This window comes from Ctenopharyngodon idella, chromosome 22 (genome assembly GCF_019924925.1).
Source record: "Ctenopharyngodon idella isolate HZGC_01 chromosome 22, HZGC01, whole genome shotgun sequence".
In the NCBI taxonomy this organism is placed as follows: Eukaryota; Metazoa; Chordata; class Actinopteri; order Cypriniformes; family Xenocyprididae; genus Ctenopharyngodon; species Ctenopharyngodon idella.
Window position 1 is genome coordinate 7,016,271 of NC_067241.1, and position 18,173 is coordinate 7,034,443.

The 18,173-nt window shown below is 36.5% G+C and overlaps 2 protein-coding genes across 3 annotated transcripts in view; both read left to right on the top strand.

Annotated features, from left to right (window-relative positions):
• Positions 1–5,063, top strand: part of ephb2a (eph receptor B2a) — a 70,769-nt gene extending 65,706 nt beyond the window's left edge. For both annotated transcript variants that reach the window (XM_051880483.1, XM_051880484.1), the window contains exon 16: positions 184–5,063. In XM_051880483.1, coding sequence (XP_051736443.1) covers positions 184–292 — 109 coding nt within the window. In that variant the 3' untranslated portion in view covers positions 293–5,063. The remainder of the gene's footprint in view (positions 1–183) is intronic.
• A 1,222-nt stretch (positions 5,064–6,285) lies between these two features.
• On the top strand, positions 6,286–17,002 carry lrrc38a (leucine rich repeat containing 38a). The gene is given in 4 exon segments (XM_051880485.1): positions 6,286–7,406; positions 7,627–9,069; positions 15,867–16,073; positions 16,076–17,002. Coding segments are annotated over 3 exon segments (870 nt in total). The 5' UTR covers positions 6,286–7,406; positions 7,627–8,441; the 3' UTR covers positions 16,111–17,002.
• The last annotated feature ends 1,171 nt before the right edge of the window (positions 17,003–18,173 follow it).

Below are 18,173 nucleotides of genomic sequence, written 5' to 3' on the forward strand. Positions count from 1 at the left end.
GTATGTTTTCACTATCTTCTGTATTCATATCGATAATTTTCTTTAATAAGTTACAGGACCAGATGCTGTAGCCACCGGAAACTTATTACTGCAAATTTGATTGATAGCCTTGTTTGCTTAGATCATTCTTTGATGACGACATTATGCAGTTGTTTCTCTTACGCCCTCTTTCTGTCCTCACAGTGATATTCTGAGGGTGGGAGTAACACTAGCCGGTCACCAGAAGAAGATTCTCAACAGTGTGCAGATGATGCGTGCCCAAATGAACCAGATACAGTCAGTGGAGGTTTGATTCTTAGGAGTGGAGGATTGGACCAGCCTGTGCACACCAGACCCCTGTGGACCTCCTCACAGAAAGACACCCCCGCCCCCCCTCAGTAAGCCCTGTGTCCAGAGCCCAGAAGTTGTCTCTTTCTCTGGGGATGATCAAGAACTGATCACCACAAGACCACTATGGTCTCAGTACCGCACCAGCACACCAAAGGCAAGCTGAAGCCTTTCCAATGGTCAAAACTATCCATAAATGTCATTCTGGCTGCATTTACATGCAAGTTTATGTTCGTGTATTATCTGTGACTTTGCAGTATTTCAAATAAGCCACATAAAAGCCTCTTTATGTCTTTTCAAATGTTAATATATCTGTTATTTCATAGACATTTAAAGTCAGCATGAAACCGAAGTTGCGATAGTCTTTTCTTCCCTATTGTGACATATATCCAAGTGAAAACGCTTCTCAAACAAGAACAAATGTTAGGTGATGGTTTGCTATTGCTGTGATCTCATGTGAATGACAGGTTGTTCCACCCTCATGCCAGTGAGCACGTCTTCAGAGAAGAGAAGAGATGCCGTTGCAAGTGGGAGGGAAATTTATGAATTTAGCGCACGTGATGTTTTCATATTCAGAATAAAAGGGAAGAAAAGGTTGTTTAAGCATGTAAATGTAGCCACTATCACATGTTATTTTATGAAGTTTATTTTGGCTGTTAGTTCTGTGGGTAAATCTGCAATCTCATTAGATGAGATCAAATTAGATTTTGATCATATATACCAGTATATACCCTTTACTCTTTGATACGGTTTGGTTCTCATCCATACTCACCAGAAATGTGTTAAAAGGATACATTAAAATTAAAAAATGTTGTCTCGGTGTGCATCTGAAATAGACTATGGACTAATAGCAAGAAAAAAAGGAGAAACAATTATACATGTGTGATAGTCATGTATGATGGGGAATGATCCATGTGATGGATCTTGAGCTGGCAGCACATGCCAATATGAGGACTATTATAGAAATTCAACTATGTGAATAGTAGATAAAGAAACCAGTACTGGTTCAGTATGATATTGGGGTTTTTTTGTACAAAGTAATGTGATGAATATTTTTTTATTTTCTTCATGAGTTTTATTTATTTGTTTTATACTTTATAACACCATTATTTTCCACTTGACCATATAATCATGCACCAGTGTTGTACTGCAGATGTTTTTTGTCACATATCGGAGGCACTTCAAGTGCTAATTTCCTCACAGAGCCTGCCACCTTAATTGAATAGTAGTGCAGGCCGGATTTAATTTTAAATCTGATTTTTTTTAATCAGTTTTAAAAAAAGTTTTCCGTATTTGTTCCCCCTACATTTTCCTGTTGATATTTTGATTCTTGTATTTATATGTATATGTATACATACAATATTATTATTTGTGTATATACAGTCCTGGTCAGAATTATTGGCACCCTTGATAAATATGAACAAAGAAGCCTATGAAAATAAATCTGCATTGTTAATCCTTTTGACAATTTATTAAAAAAATTCACAAAAATGTAACCTTTCATTAAAGTAAAAAAATTGAAAACGGGGAAAAATCTCATTATGAAATAGATGTTTTTCACTAATACACAATTAATGGCACCCTTTTATTCAATACTTTTTGCAACCTCCTTTTGATAGCAGCTCTGAGTCTTCTCCTATAACACCTAATGAGTTTGGAGAACACCTGACAAGAGATCAGAGACCATTCCTCCATACAGAATCTCTCCAGATCAGGGATGGGCAGCGTCGGTCCTGGAGAGTTTAGCTCCAACCCTGATAAAAAAAAAACTCACCTGCGTATAGCTTAGTAATCCTGAAGACATTGATTAGCTTGGACAGGTGTGTTTGATCAGGGTTAGGGCTAAACTAGGCAGGACAGTGGCAGACCTGGACCGACTTGCCCATCCTTGCTCCAGATCCAAGTCCATGTTGATACACTCTCCTCTTCAGTTTTCAATAGGATTCAGGTCAGGGGATTGGAATGACAATGGCAGAATCTTCATTTTGTGCTCAGTGACCCATTTTTTTTTTTTTGTGTGTGTGTTGATTTTGATGTTTGTTTTGGATCATTGTCCTGATGGAAGATCCAGCCTTGACCCATTATAAGATTTCTAGCAGAGGCTGTCAAGTATTGATTTTTTTTATCTGTTGGTATTTGATAGAATCGATGATACCATGTATCTGAACAAGATGTCCAGGACCTCCAGCGGAAAAATAAGCCCACAACATTAAAGATCCAGCAGTATATTTAACCGTACACATGGGGTACTTTTTATCCCTGTTTACACCAAACCCATCTGGTGGGTTTGCTGCCAAAAAGCTCTTTTTTTTTTTTTTTTTTTTGTTTCATCTGACCATAAAAGCCCATCTTGTTTGAAGCTCCAGTCTTGTCTGACAACTGAATATCCTGGAGATTGTTTTTAGATGAGAGCAGAGGATTTTTCTTGAAACCCTCCCCAACAACTTGATATAGGTGCTGTTTGAAATTTTTTCTTTTTTCTTTTTTTTTTTTTCTTCTCTTTCCCAAGACTCAACTATTTTCTGCAATTCTCCAGCTGTGATCCTTGGAGAGTCTTTGGCCACTCAAACTTTTTAATTTTAATTTTTAAATTTTTTTGCTTTTGATTTTCTTACAACCACTTTCTATTTTGTGAAGCTCAACAATCTTTTGCTGCACATCATAACTATATTCTTTTGTTTTACCCATTGTGACGGACGATTAAGGGAAGTTGGCCTTTGTGTTACTTGATATTTATACTCCTGTGGAACAGGAAGTCATGTCTGGACAATTTCATGCTCCTAGTCACTCTGGTGTGCTAAAAATGTAAATATAAAGGGGATATACTTCAGAGATATTTTACTCATTAAAATTTCTAGGGGTGCCAATAATTGTAGCCAACATGTATTAGAGAAAAACATTTTCATAATGTGATTTTTCCCTCATTCACATTCAGTTTTACTTCAATAAAAGAATAAACAATGCAGATTTATTTTCACATCAGATTTACCAAGGGTGCAAATAATTTTATCCACAACTGTATACATGTCTGGCACTTCACAAATAGGGTACAATTTGGTGTCCAGTTACTTTAAAGCATTAGAAACTCTAATTATTTTTTGTTGTAAGAACTGTTAGATGTCTGACAAACTATTATCAAACATAAAATTAGCATGAACATAGCTGGTTTTGAACACTTTAAATGTCCCTGTCTTCTCTTTGTCTTGTTCCATTCATTTCCAGGCCTTATTTTGTACCCTTTTTCTGTCCACATGAAATAGTATTAAGTTCTTGCCACCAAGGAAGCAGCTCATGAAATTAAAGAATGAGATGAAAGGAGAAAAACCCTAAAAGACACATTAGAAAAGACTACAAGTCTGCTGTAGTCTTTAATCTTTGTTTTTTTTTTTTGTCTTTTTTTTAATAATGAATAATGAATTTAATATCAAGATGCTCCCTTATTGGTATAGTTTTGTGCAGTTTATCTGAATTTTAGTGGCGTGGCAAATGTTAATTTTGACCGTATGAGCTTGGACTAAGTGAAAAGACTTCACCGACCACACTTGGACAGATTTATTTTTCATCTTCGACATGCTTTACACATTAAACTTCACAACATATTCAGCATTACTGTAAAATACTTTACAAAATACATGCTTGCTTGTTTGTTGTTTTCAGTATATACTGTGTTGGTTAATAAGCAGTTACAGTTCTAATCTATTGCTCTTCCCGGAGCACGGCACATTTGTAACCCAAAATAGTTGTTGAGTTGACACTTTGACACTGTGACATGGTCTCTTTTAAAGTGAATGTGCTTCCTATCAACTTGTTCACTGGTCTTCCACATCTAAACACTTTTCACATGTATAGAAATACTCTTGTTCACTTTCTTAATAGGTCTGAATCTCATGTATTTTTGTCTCTCTCTCTAAGCGCTGACACTTATTTTACCCACCTTCACTTCTTTTCCTCCCTAGGCTCAGACTGCTGTGCCCTTTGTAAAGCTTTGCCTGACAAACTGTTAATGGTTATGTTCCACATTATTTATGCCTATATCTTTATTCCATGCTTTCATATTACCTTGATCTGCATTTTTTAGAGTGTTGGGCAACCTTCTATATGTAAAATCAAAAACTGAAGGTGCAGGATTTGTAAGCTGCATTATTTCTTATTGCGAAACCATTATTCTCCTTTTGAGTGAAATTTTAACAATTCATTTAAGCTCCAGGCATCATCTTCATAAAGGGAATTAAAAAAAAAAAAAAAAACTCATTTCAGGCTCAATGGACTGTCATTGTGATTTTTTTCTTTTTCTTTAAATATGTCATTACCATAATTGGAGGACAGAATCATATCGGAAAGGTTGTATGAAAAGAATGTACATATGTTAATATATTAGAAAATACCTTCATGTATATCTTTTTCACTATTTTTAATTATTTCTTTTTCTTTTCACCCTCTATTTGATAAAAGATCCATTTCTTTGTGAATATATGATTGTGGATTAGGCCATGTACACGCATACAATAGTATGTGCACACTTTCATTGGTATTAACCCGTCATACACACACTGTACTGTCCACCATGACCACTGTGAGTGAAGCAGGAGGCTCTGGATTTTGTATAAATGTACATTTACTGTAACCCTGTGAATGATGTTACAGTTGAATAATTTGTAGTATTGCTATTGGTTTATTTTCTATGAAAGAAAATTTGTGGCCCGTTGCGTTTTTCTTCAATAAAATATGAAGCAAGGGTCAGTGTCATGAGTCATGTGATAACTGTGCTCTTTTAAAAAAAAAAAAAAAAAAAAAAGATTGTTTAGTGATCTTGTGGATTTTGTTCTGCTCCAGCCCACCAGAGGGAGCTATAGGCTGCAAAATAAAATCAAGTATGTTGACAAGCTTTTTTAGAAGTATTTTGTAGGCATATTTAGCAGCACAAATACTGGAGATATCACAAAATGTGAAATATATGTATGTGTTATTCATCAGATCATATCATTAATGAATGTTTGATTTCGTGCTTTCCATGAATAATGTTTTTGCATTTCATAACTTTGTTAGACAGATGGCTTTTTGTCCAAAGTACCATCTGCATATTCGTCTTGGATTAGTGTGCTTCTGATATAGCATGTTGCTCAGATATCCTGTTATATCTTGAAATGCCACTAACTTACCATGTTTCTTTCCCTATATCTTCTAATTTCCTGCAGTTCATTTGGAAAGTGTTTTCTGCCTGCATGTAAACTCATCCCTCAAAAGCCACTGGCATTTGACCTGCTTTGCCAGTGGAACTAAAGACTTGTGCCTCACTCTTGCCATCTATTTAGCCCAGTCTTGTTTTGACAACATACTCTGCCACCCAGATGCAGAACAAATTAGTGGGCTGTCGATGTGTACGTTAAAGAGAAAGAGAGAGGGAATAAGCTTTCCCAGTGGTAGTATTAGAATGATTAGAAAGCTTTTGCCTATGATCTGGGGTGCATCTGTGTGGAGCCTAAATTCAGACCATCTGCTTTTTTCTGTGCCAATAGTTGTCCATTTTCAGTAATTGTTCTTTCTTTTTTGCAGGTGATTTGTGACTGTTCGACTAATGGCAGACATTGGGAGTGTTCTTGAAACTCCATTTGGTGATGCTAACAATGCTAAATGTTTGCTTACTGGACACCAATTTTACACTCGTAGTCATGACAAATAGGGGTCAAGTAAAGACGTATCAACGGCTAATCTTTGAAACACGATCAAACTGTATCAGGCCCATCTGATAACTCTAGTATCACCTCGTTGGCTGCAGTGGACAAGAGTGTTTATTTAATCCCAGTGGAATTAGCCACCACACCAAAAGTACAATGAAATATTAATCCATAAATCCTGTAATCTGTACTTAATACGTGTTATTCTACATATACCACGGTGGACTTACATCTACATAAATTGAATTTGTCAGTACTGTTGTGATTGAAAGTGCTTTAATGATATGGCCCAGTTTCGTTGATCCCTTGTATGTCAATGCTGTGCATTCAAGTGGGTGTCCTAGTTTCCGAGACATTCATATTTTGCGACTATTGGTGCTTTTTTTTCCAACTCAAACCATTATTTTGTGGCCAGTTGTCTCAACATTGCAAAAGGTTCAGCGGGGGTGACAGTATCTTGCTCTTGGGTATGTTGGTGAAGATCATGCAGAGTGAGGGCCCAGAATGCACCTGGAAGAAAAGTGTGTCGCTATGTCCTCAGCCGAGGCTGACAGGTGCTCTTTTTTGGGGCCGCTGGTATGCAGTCCTCTTGCCGTGTGTGAATGTGTATATGGGATTATCTCATCTTTCTCTTTAAAGACCCTGGTGAGAGAATCCAAGCTGGATGATCTTCTCCACTAAGCCCTGTCATGCACCCTCCTTGACGATTAATAGTTTGATTCTGTAAAATGAGATTGAATCGACTCAACTCTGCCAAAGTAAGGCACACAGATATATTGTCATTTTGTTTTCTTGCATGCAAGCTACTTTTTTAGATCACAGTAAGTAGCATTGTGTCCTTTCCTGTTGTGTCCCATCCAAAACCCGACTGTGTCAAACAGTATGTTGCTCATGATATTTATCATTTATTCATGTGCCAGACTTTAATTGTGAATGGAAAGTCTGCATGGCTTTTCTGACACTTCCAAATGCCCTACTGAGAAGATATCCTGAACCTACTGTACCTTCCTTTGCACTAATGAACCTGACATTTGTTTCTTTTATAGGGACACCGGAGGAAGTAACATTTCAGACAAGTTGATATTTTTCAAAGATGTGCCACATGAAAAAGGTCAAAGGCATGTCTCTTTTTTTTTTTTCCATTGATGCCTGCCAGAAAGGTCAAGGTTACAATATGACCCATGGGAGTATTGTGTAATTCCAATGGGCTGTGCCATGCCATTCTCCAATGCATGTGATGTAAGAGGAAAGCTGTCTGTGGTCACAGCATGTGTTCTGTTTGCCTGGAGATTTACAGCAGCACAGGAGTAAACATGAATTCAGAACACAGAGCGACAAAAATAAACAACAGCAGCTGGAAAAGCGATGAGTAATGACTGCTTTCATGAACACACTGGAGAAGAGGTACTGTCAAAATCTTTTTGTATTCCTCTCGATTCATATAAAATGTGGATGTTTCGAAAGCTTTGAGATTTTCAGAACAACCATTACATCCAGGATATAAACAAGTGTGATTGAAGTGTGACGAAGTCGGAAGGTTTGCATGATTTGTAGCATGCAATAGAAGGCAATGATCTTCTCCATTGAGGTTCACACAGTTATTCACACCATCTCTCACTTTCAGGGCAGTAATCTGTATGCACACAGCCCCATGTTAATCGTCACATGCATCACCATGGCAATGGAGACAGAATATGAAATCAGACACTACGCCGACTGAATCAAAGGACAACAAAAAAAGAAACCGAACGTGATTAAATCCGAAAACCATTGCCAATAAGTCATTAGCTGTTTATCCTGGATGGAAGAAGACTTACAACCACAGCCTTGGGTCAAATGTGTTATGGGCACCACGGTTCAACTGGCACCCAATCAAGAGCAGAAGCGTATGGACCAAGATACAGATCAGCACATAGTGTACATTTAAATTAAAGAACCAGAATTCCCTTCTGACTGTGGGTAAACCGAGTGGGCTACACCTCCTCATCCGTCGTCACATACCCCTCCCCTCTCCATGCCCCCAGCGCTTCCCAGTCTCTAGTTCACTCGTCTCTGTTTACCTCTTCGCTAATCCCTCACATCGCGCTCTCTCTCTCTTCCCCACATTCTCTCGATTGCTGTCTCTCCTCCCCTTTCAAGCTCAGAGCCAGCGGGCTGCCACACGACCCACACTGCCTGCTACATGATCTCCTGGAAAACAGAGCTTCGTGTCTTTGTAGCCGCTTGCTGCTGGTCGAGCCTTTTGTTGATTGCAATCTAGGAGACAAGGAAAGATGCCTTCGCGACAAACCTGACTCCTGTCATCTTCAGATGCGCCCCGGTCCCCTTTCCTAGTATCTTGCCCCCTGACCCTTTACCCCGTCCCCTCTCCTCTACCCCTCTCCAAACCTCCCTCACTTAATCCCCCCAATCTCCCCCTCACCTCGCACCCTCTTGACAATGTTCTCATGTGTTCGTTGGCTTCAGCCTTTCCTTGCCTTGCTATCCTCTACCTTGTTAACTTGGGGGTATAATTGCCCATCTAGCTGCTTGTGTCCGGACCATCACACCGTGGACTGCACAGATCAAGGACTCACCCGTCTTCCAGACTCCATCCCTTTGGACGTACGGAGACTCCTTCTGTCTAACAACTGGATTCCCTGGATCCCTTCTGATTTCCTGGTCCTCTACAGTGATTTGATCTACCTGGATCTGAGAAATAACTCCTTAACGAGGCTGGAGCCTGGGACTCTGAGCACATCCTCCAGACTGGTCTATCTAGACCTGGGGAGCAACAACTTGACTGAGATTCCCTCGGGAACTTTTGGGGAGTCCCGTAGTCTGATCAAGCTACGGCTGGGAAACAATCCATATTTGAATATGATCAGCAAGGATGCCTTCTTGGGCCTCACCTCCTTACGAGAGCTCGAGCTGGAGAGGAATGCCCTCTCTGGCCTGGACGTCGGGGTGTTGAGCCAGTTGCCTTCCTTGCGGGTGATACGCCTGGAAGGGAACCCCTGGTTGTGCAATTGTAACTTTGCCAAACTCTTCCTGTGGCTGTTGGAAAATCGTCACAAGCTCCCAACTGGTAAGCTGCTTAAATCTCGCTTTCGTGATCTGCATCCATCTGCATGAAATAATGTCATACCATTTTTTTTTTAAATAAACACTAGAAACCTTTTCAATCACTTGAAATCTCAAGGTTTGTGGTGGTTCACCTGTGGAAGATTCAACTGGTCACTAAGGGTGAGAAGTGTTGATGCATAAGATCTACTTTCTGACTAGGTCGTACATGTGGGTGAACTGATTTTGTTTAGGAAAGAGATGATTAACAAACTATTGATTGCTTGCAACTGAGACTTAACTAATTTGACTAATCACATTAGCATGATAGGCTAGCATAATATTAATTGAGATTTTAAATAACACTTGTGATATTACATGCCTTCACCGCATCTTGTATTTAACTGAATAATGCATGAGAATGTTTTCAAACCAAGGCAATAAGGTCGACACACTGTAGGTGATCACTAGAATATGCAAAATATTCTTGTGCATAATTCATGAAACATATGCCACACAACATGTTCCCTAATTTTTATCCTTTTTGTTGACGTTAATTTGAGTGGTAACTAAAGGATGAAATTGAGGGAACTGTACCCTCTTGGATACGGTATCCGTTGGTCATTAGGTCACTTACCTCTAGTCTATGTTTAAGGTCAAGTTGAACTCCACAGCTACATCAAATATGGATGCATGATCCTCACTGTCCCTTAGAAGCACAGGTCACTTTTCTCTCCCTGTGTCTGCTTTGAAGACTAATGTAACATTAAGTTGCATGTTACAAACATGTCAATATATATAAAAAAAAATTGTTTGGGTTTTGGTCACACATATACATTATATATTGTGTACAGTTGGAAACTAAAGTCTAAATTCACTTTTTTTCAACAAAATTTGAGAAATGTTACTTTCCTATATCAGTTATCCTCATAGGTTTGAAACTTCCTGTTTGGATTACCTCCATATTTAGTGGAAGATTTGCTTAATCTTTAGACCAAGTTTGACTAATTCTGTAGTTTATGATTTGAAGCAAGAGGCTTAGATCCTATCTGACATTTGTAACTAACAAATCAGTTCATTTTCAGAGTAATAATATTAACTGTACTCATTAATTTAACATGAACAGGATTTTTGTTCTTTTGTCAGCAGAGACAATGAAGGGTCTGTTGTATTTGTAAACAACACCTTTTCACCCATTCACAAATTTTTGCAGTCTATAGATCTTTTATTAACAACACTTCCTCTGTATATTTTGCAGATTTTGGATCATTAACAATGGTACACTGACTTGTGTATTAACTTTGAGTTTACTGTTACTTTAAATCCTGAAGATAATTATGATATATTTTGGTTTAAAAAAACTAAAATATTTAATTTCAAATAATGTACAGTATACACAATATCTTTAAAGTAATCTTTTCTTTGTACAATTTCTGTTCATTTAATTTGCGTAATTACATTTTGTATTGATGAACAAGTGCAAAGAAGAACCAGAGAAGTCCATATTGTTTAGAATGTGTTGAGAAGTTTAATTTAGACAGTCCAGATATATATTATATATTTCACACATTTGGAAGACACTTCTACCAAAATTAACAATGCATACATTTTATCAGTACATGCATTTCCTGATAATTAAGCCCATAAGCTTGGTGTTACATAGCTACATGATGCTATAAATGCTGGGGGTTCGATTGTAGAAAAAAAACATTATCTTATTGTAATTCTAATAAGTAATAAAAATGACACAGTCCTTTAATTACATCAGAATCCACCATAATGTAGTCTTTAATTTAGATAGTCTAGTTTAAACTCCCTTATAGTGTTGTAATTCTTGCACTTGGGTATGGATGAACACGTTACATCCATTATTCAACCCAACATTGAATCTGATACTGATGATAGCACACTTCTGGCACACTTTCAGTTGCCTGGTAATTTGATATTCAGGTGGCTAATCAAGGGCAAGAACCAAGATTTCCAGCAGTATATGTAAGCAAAGCATGGGTAGTGACATACATATGTGTGACAAGCGCACACACGACTCTTTAAACAACACTCAAAGGTCAACAGACAGAGCCTGAGAGGTTACCACGTCATATAATATCACAATTAAGCCAACAAGATATGCATTTACTGCAAGATAACACAACTGTAGCAAAAAGGATGGATTTTTTCAGGCTCACGTAGCACATTAATCAAATGTATTGAATGAATTCAGTGTAATTTAATAGAGAGGGGGATTCATATAGTATTCAGCTTTATTACACACCAGAGGCGAAGCTTTGATTCATTTCATTGTTGCAAACATAAGAACATGTCAGTGTCATACTCGTGTTACACATATGTGGTGACAGCAGGCAAGACGACACTAGTCGGCTGACTGAGCTTGTGGCTGCTGTGAGAATTTTCTAAATGGGTAAAAGCATGTGCTGTACGCGTGTTAGTCATTTGTGATTTTCGCTCTGAGGGATCTCCAGTGTAAAACACCGATGCTATAGCATGATAAAACGTTAGATGAGCTCGTAGAGATGGGCAAACGGCCACGTGACAGACTCGACAAAGGAGGCTGAGGTCAATGAATCCCCTGCATGTGGAAAACCCCTTCTGGATGGAGTGACTCATTCGCACTTACTGCCTCACACGTTTGATGATAATGTCAACTGACTTTGGCCAATGACATGAACAAACATGGTGGCGTTGTATTTTGACATGGATGGTTATATATTAATGAGAATGGCAATTCTTTTTATTTTAATTCAAAAATTCCAGTTTAAAGTCTTTTTTTCTCTCTCCTAAAGCATAATACGATCCTAAACAACTACACTGAATCACAAGGGGTTTTGAGCGTGAACGCAATTAAAGAAGAGATGGGGCTCTGGAGCTCTGTCGCTCTGTTGTGTCTGACTGTCAGCGTGGCTGTATTACGTAGGCGATGTTCCTCTTTAAATCTGTCATCTGGTGTCTGCTGATCACACGGCTGAAAGGAGATTAAACCTCCCTCTGTGAAAATCCAAATACAAACCAACGAGGAAAATTTCACAAATGTTTCCCATAAAGAGAGGGGGAAAAAATTGGAAAGCATCCCATCTCACATCTTATCTTGCCGTTATGTAATGGGAGTTTTCTGAGTCATAGTTGCAGCACGGTGGTATTGCTAGATACAAAAATGTCCAAATAATAATACCACCATGCTATAGTAAGGCATATTTTTGTATAATGATTATATTATACTATGTTTATGTCTCATTTCATATGTCATATGTATGTACTATTTTTGAGTGGAATTATTTAAAGATTAGACATTAGTAATGATATTGAGATTTAGATATTTTATTCAGACAATTTGCAGAGGCCTTTGAGTTTTCTGTTGTGGCTGGGTTTTCGTTGATGCTGTTTTCAGACAGATGTGAGCTCTTTGTTTTCCAGTACAAACCAAGTATGAATTTTTAAAACAACCTCATTCTAGGTATAGCTCACCCATCAGAAAAGCACTTAAATGAAATAGCGTTGAGTGTTATTACACATGTTCAGCTGGAGTATATAGCCTTGAGTTTGTGTGTGTGTGCGTGAGTGAGTGTGTGTGTGTTTTAATGAAGTCCGCTCGCTCATTTATTATCCTTTGAAGCGATACACTGTCTGAATATGTGACCATCAAATGGCACTTAAAGAGCTGAACAAAGAGAAATTAAATGGGGTTTTAAATGGAATATATAAACTGAAACAGTAAATTAAAGAATAGATGTAAAACTTATCTTTAATTAGTGATACACAGCGTTCAAAAGTTTGGGGATTTTTTTTTTTTTTTTTTTTTTTTTTTTTGAAAGAAGTCTCATGCTCACCAGGGCTGCATTTATTTGATCAAAAATACAGTAAAAATGGTAACACTTTACAATAAGGTTTATTAGTTAAACATTAGTTAATGTATTAACTAACATGGACTAACCATGAACAATACATTTGTTATTTACTAATCTTCGTTAACGTTAGTTAATGAAAATACAGTTGTTCATTTGTTTGTTCATGTTAGTTCACAGTGCATTAACTAATGTTAACAAGATTTTACATATGTATTAGTAAATGTTGAAATTAACATTAACAAAGATTAATAAATGCTGCATAAGTGCAGTTCATTATTAGTTCATGTTAACTAATGAACCTTATTGTAAAGTGTTACTGTAAAAATATTATTACTGTGAAATAGAGATGCACCGATGTATCGGTTAACAATCGGTATCGGCCGATAAAAGCTATTATTATCACTATCGACCATTGGCCGATTGTTTAAAAACTGCCGATGGTCAGGGCCGATTATATCCTGTCAATCAAAAGGGTGCAGAAAGACGTGTTTAGACTTACAGAATACAGATTTTAGAATACATAATGTGTGTGAAGAAAGTCACTCTTGAGTTGAATTTTAACGCATTAACAGTTTAAAAATAGCGACGTTAAAGCAGGCTCTTTTTGACCCTATGAATCACCCGTAGTTCAAGCCAGGGTTGCCAGGTCTGCGTTTTTTTCCTTCATCAAATATTATTTGTAGCGCCTCCCATCCAATAATCGCAAAAAGATTTGTGCTTTATTACTTCTGATAAGAATTAAAGTTTCAGTTTTCAAATTTTGTCCATTTTATCGTGAAATTCAAACAATAAATGGCGTTTTGACGCTCTAAAATGTGACGTGTCAGATCGCTGTAATGCCTCAGTTTAAGCGGCAGAGTGGAGCGCGACTCTTTTCTTCCTCTTCAGTAAGTTATATCTCGAACATGAATGAACATCAAAGGTATGTTGAAATATATTGTACAACTTACCAGAATGTATCGTGTCTCATGTAATGACTTTATTTGTGTTTCAACCGCGGAAAGACGTCAATAAAACAGCTTGTGAACAATATGTCACATCATGTCACTTTTACCTCAGGAATGTTTTCCAACGTTCACAGTTCCTTAGCTATCTACATATATATATAAAAAAAAAACACTAGAGAGGAGCTTATTTACTGTTAATTATATGTTTGTGCAAATTTGCCATGAAGACAAGTGCTTATGAAAACTACCTTGTGATACTAAGTTTTATACATTTCAGTTTTTATTTGAGTGTAATTATTATATCTGAAAATAAACAGCAGCTGAATATAATACCTCTGCTGTTAATTGTAACCTCTAATATTGTAGTGTACCAAATGAGAGGGTTCCCTGTATAGTTTGCAACATTATTTAGGAGAGATTTTTTTTTTCCTTAAGAAAAACCAAACTATCGGTATCGGCCGATATCATTCTGAATAATCGGCTATCGGTATCGGCAGAGAAATTTAGTATCGGTGCATCTCTACTGTGAAATATTATTACAATTTAAAATAACTGTTCTCTATTTTAATATATTTTATATGTAATTTATTCCTGTGATGGAAAATCTGAGTTTTCAGCATCATTACTCCAGTCTTTGTCACATGATTTTTCAGAAATCATTCTAATTTTCTGATTTGCTGCTTACAAAACATTTATTACTATTATCAATGTTGAAAACAGTTATGCTGCTTAATATTTTTGTGGAAACTGTGAAATATTTTTTTCAAGATTCTTTAATGAATAGAATTTCAAAAGAATGCATTTGAAATAATGTTTTTGGAACATTATAAATGTTTTTACTCTCACTTTTGATCAATTTAATACATCGTTCCTGAATAAAAGTATTCATTTCTTTCAAAAAAAGAAAAATCTTTTTAACTGTAGTGTATACACACTGCACCATTTACATTAATCGTTTGTACATTTTTGTGCAAAATGGCTTTCATTCTATATATGATGTGTAATGGATGGTTGAGATTTTTAAAATTTAAAACAAATGCTTTGTTCAAACTTAGATAATGATTGTGCATTATATTGTGCAGCTGAAGATGCTTGTGACATTAGTGACCTGACATGTGAGCTGGTTCGGAAACTCATACAAGTCCTGTAACTGAACACTGGTCATGAGAGACTAAACTGTTCCATGGACTCCACCAAAAGATTCACTGTGCCTTCTTTCTCAAGGCATTTCTATTAAAGGTATCATATAATGGGAAATCACATTTCTTCTTTTCAAATAATACTATACACTATGAAAATATACTGTATATTTTAGAATTCCAAACTTCCTTTCTAGTCCAAAAAAAACCCCTACATTGTGTTTTTTTTTTGCTGTATTTTTGAACAAATAAATGCAGCCTTGGTGATCATAAGAGACTCACATAGGGTTTACCAGCACCACACACACATTTTACCAGACTTGTATGAGTTTCCAAACCAGCTCACATGTCAGGTCACTAATATCACAAGGATGACAATACCAAAAATATTTGACCTTGTGGAGACATTTTTTGGTCCCTATGAGGAAAATATCTTATAAAAATGTAAAAATGCAGAAAGTTTTCTGTGATGGGTAGGTTTAAGGGATAGAATATACAGTTTGTACAGTATAAAAACCATTATGTCTATGGAGAGTCCCCACAAGGATAGTAAACCATACGTGTGTGTGTGTGTGTGTGAGGGATGTCAAGTGATTAAAAATTGTAATTGTAATTAATTACATGATGTGTGAATTTATTAATCGAATTAATCGCAAATGAATCGCACATCAATTTTGACTGTGAAATTAAGTCATTATTATGTTAGATGAGAAAAGCATCGGAAAACATTACAAAAGCGGTGCATTAAAATCATTAATAATGTTTATGTATGTATTATGTATGTATATGTACTGTATGTATGTAAAACACCACATTTTTTAAGAGACTATATATTTTCAACAATATTTTTTCCCTCTCCGTCTGTCTCTATTACAGGGTTAGAGGGTATGGAGTGCTCTCTTCCAGTGGACGGGCGGCAGGTGTCACTCAGTGTGCTTTCTGAGGACAGTTTCCGGGAGTGTCGGGGATTGCTGACTCTCACTGATTATCTCATAGTGATTTTTTCTGGAATTTGTATTTCAGTGGCGGCCATTATTGCCAGTTTCTTTCTGGCTTCCACTATCCACTGTTTTCAACGGCTCAAATCAAAAGGACAGATGAAGAGGAGGCAGAGGACTGAGGGGACTTACTGGACAGAATGGAAGTTATAAATTACCCATAATTTAACACACAGTGGAAGCCAGGGGATTGGATAAGGGGGTGAATCACCTTATTTCCATGACAAAAGAACCCTGAATTAGGCCCCTGTGCAACTAAGGTGAGGCTGCTGTCTCGCATCTCGTGATTCACAACCTTCATCTGTGATGCTTGAAAGAAGTATCATGTTTTTAATACTTGAACACCAATGATTGAATTGAGCCTTAAGACTAAAACTGTTCCTGAAAATGCAGTGTATGAAACCACTGTCTCATGCCCCTATATTCAAAAGTAATCAGCATTATATTTTGACATCTGATAGCAACAATTGTCTTTTTATGGAAATGTGTAAGTTAATTAGTATTTTCTACATGAGTTATTTTTGGTATTGTGTACATGAATCTTGCTCTGTTGTAGTAAGGTTTAGCTACTTGCACTTTAAAGTACAGAAGACATTGCACACAATCCCAGTGAGCCATAATGTAAGCCATTTTTCATAAATCATAATGGCACTTGTCACCAAAGAATTAGCATAAAATGAGCATATATTGTGATGTAAATGTTTTTCAAGAGAAGGGTTCAAAACACCATTATAAATATTGTAAGACATGTTTGGCTGCTGTCTGTAACCTACGACAACTTCATAAATGTCATGCGTACTCTTAATATAGAACACTTGCTGTAGTTACAGATGGGTCAAAATTATATATCAAGTAATCAAGGTATTTTAAAGGCTAAATTAAAAGGGAACTTTTTGTCATTCATTTTATGTCAATTCTGTCTCGTTAATTCTTTCCTTTTTTACTTTATGTTATGACTAAATAAACATTGACGCCAAAGTGTTTGAAATGATCAATATCATGTCTTAATCTTTATTTTTTTTTGCACACATATTGTATCTGGCCCCAAAAATAGTATAAATTATTATGATATTCGGTATCATTTAATTTCTGATAACTTAATTGTAATGGTACAAAGAAATTATGTCTGTATATTATAGTCACGCACCAGCTTAACGTGATGATCTAAAACAAAGATGCTTGAAGCATAAGGACGATAAACTTACATATAATAAACACCATGCAGGAACCATACAGTACGGAGCCCCGTACATGACATGCAGGAAAAAAATAGTAGGCTAAATTGTGCGCACGATTTATTAATTGTTTCCTTCGATTTACTAAAACGTGCGCACAATTTACTATTTTGTTCCGTCAATTTATAAATCATGTGCATGATTTAATTTTTTTCTTGCATGTCGTGCAGGGCTCCGTAATACAGAGATACACACCAGCATAAAACTTTAACACAAGACTATGAACAGAAGATAACTGAGGGTTTAAATTCACAGTGGATGATGAGGAACAGGTGAGATTAATCAATGAAACAATGAATCACTATGACAACCAAGAAAACAGAAACTAAACAGGAAAAATGGAAAGTATAGGCAAAATGGAACAGAAAGAATTTCAACATACAGAGACCACAGAACAGTGATTATATTATATTGATTATATTATACACTTTTTTTAGAGCTCAAATAATAATTATTTTCTATTAAATCTTCTCTTCATACTGTCTTAAAGGGATAATTCACCCAAAAAATCATTAATTGCTCACCCTCGTGTCGTTCCAAACCCTTTCATTCATCTTCGGAACACAATTTTTTAAATTTTATTTGTTTATTTAAAAGCCTAAATTCAATCTGTTCATCAAATAAAGTGATTGAGTCTCTTCAGAAAATTTGGACTAAACAGCTCAATTCATATGGATTAGTTTTGCAATCTCTTTGTGAACTTTTTGAAGGGTCAAAGTGGTAATCGTGTAGCTGACTATGGAGGGACAGAAAGCTCTTAGATTTCATCAAAAATATCTTCATTTGTGCTCTGAAGATGAACGAAAGTCTTACGTGTTTGGAACGACATGAGGGTGAGTAATGACAGAATTTTCATTTTTTGGGTGAACTAACCCTTTAAGACATATTGTAACTAGATGAAGCAGTCCTGCTTTCTGCCACCATCTTGTGAAAATAAAAGTAAGTTCCTG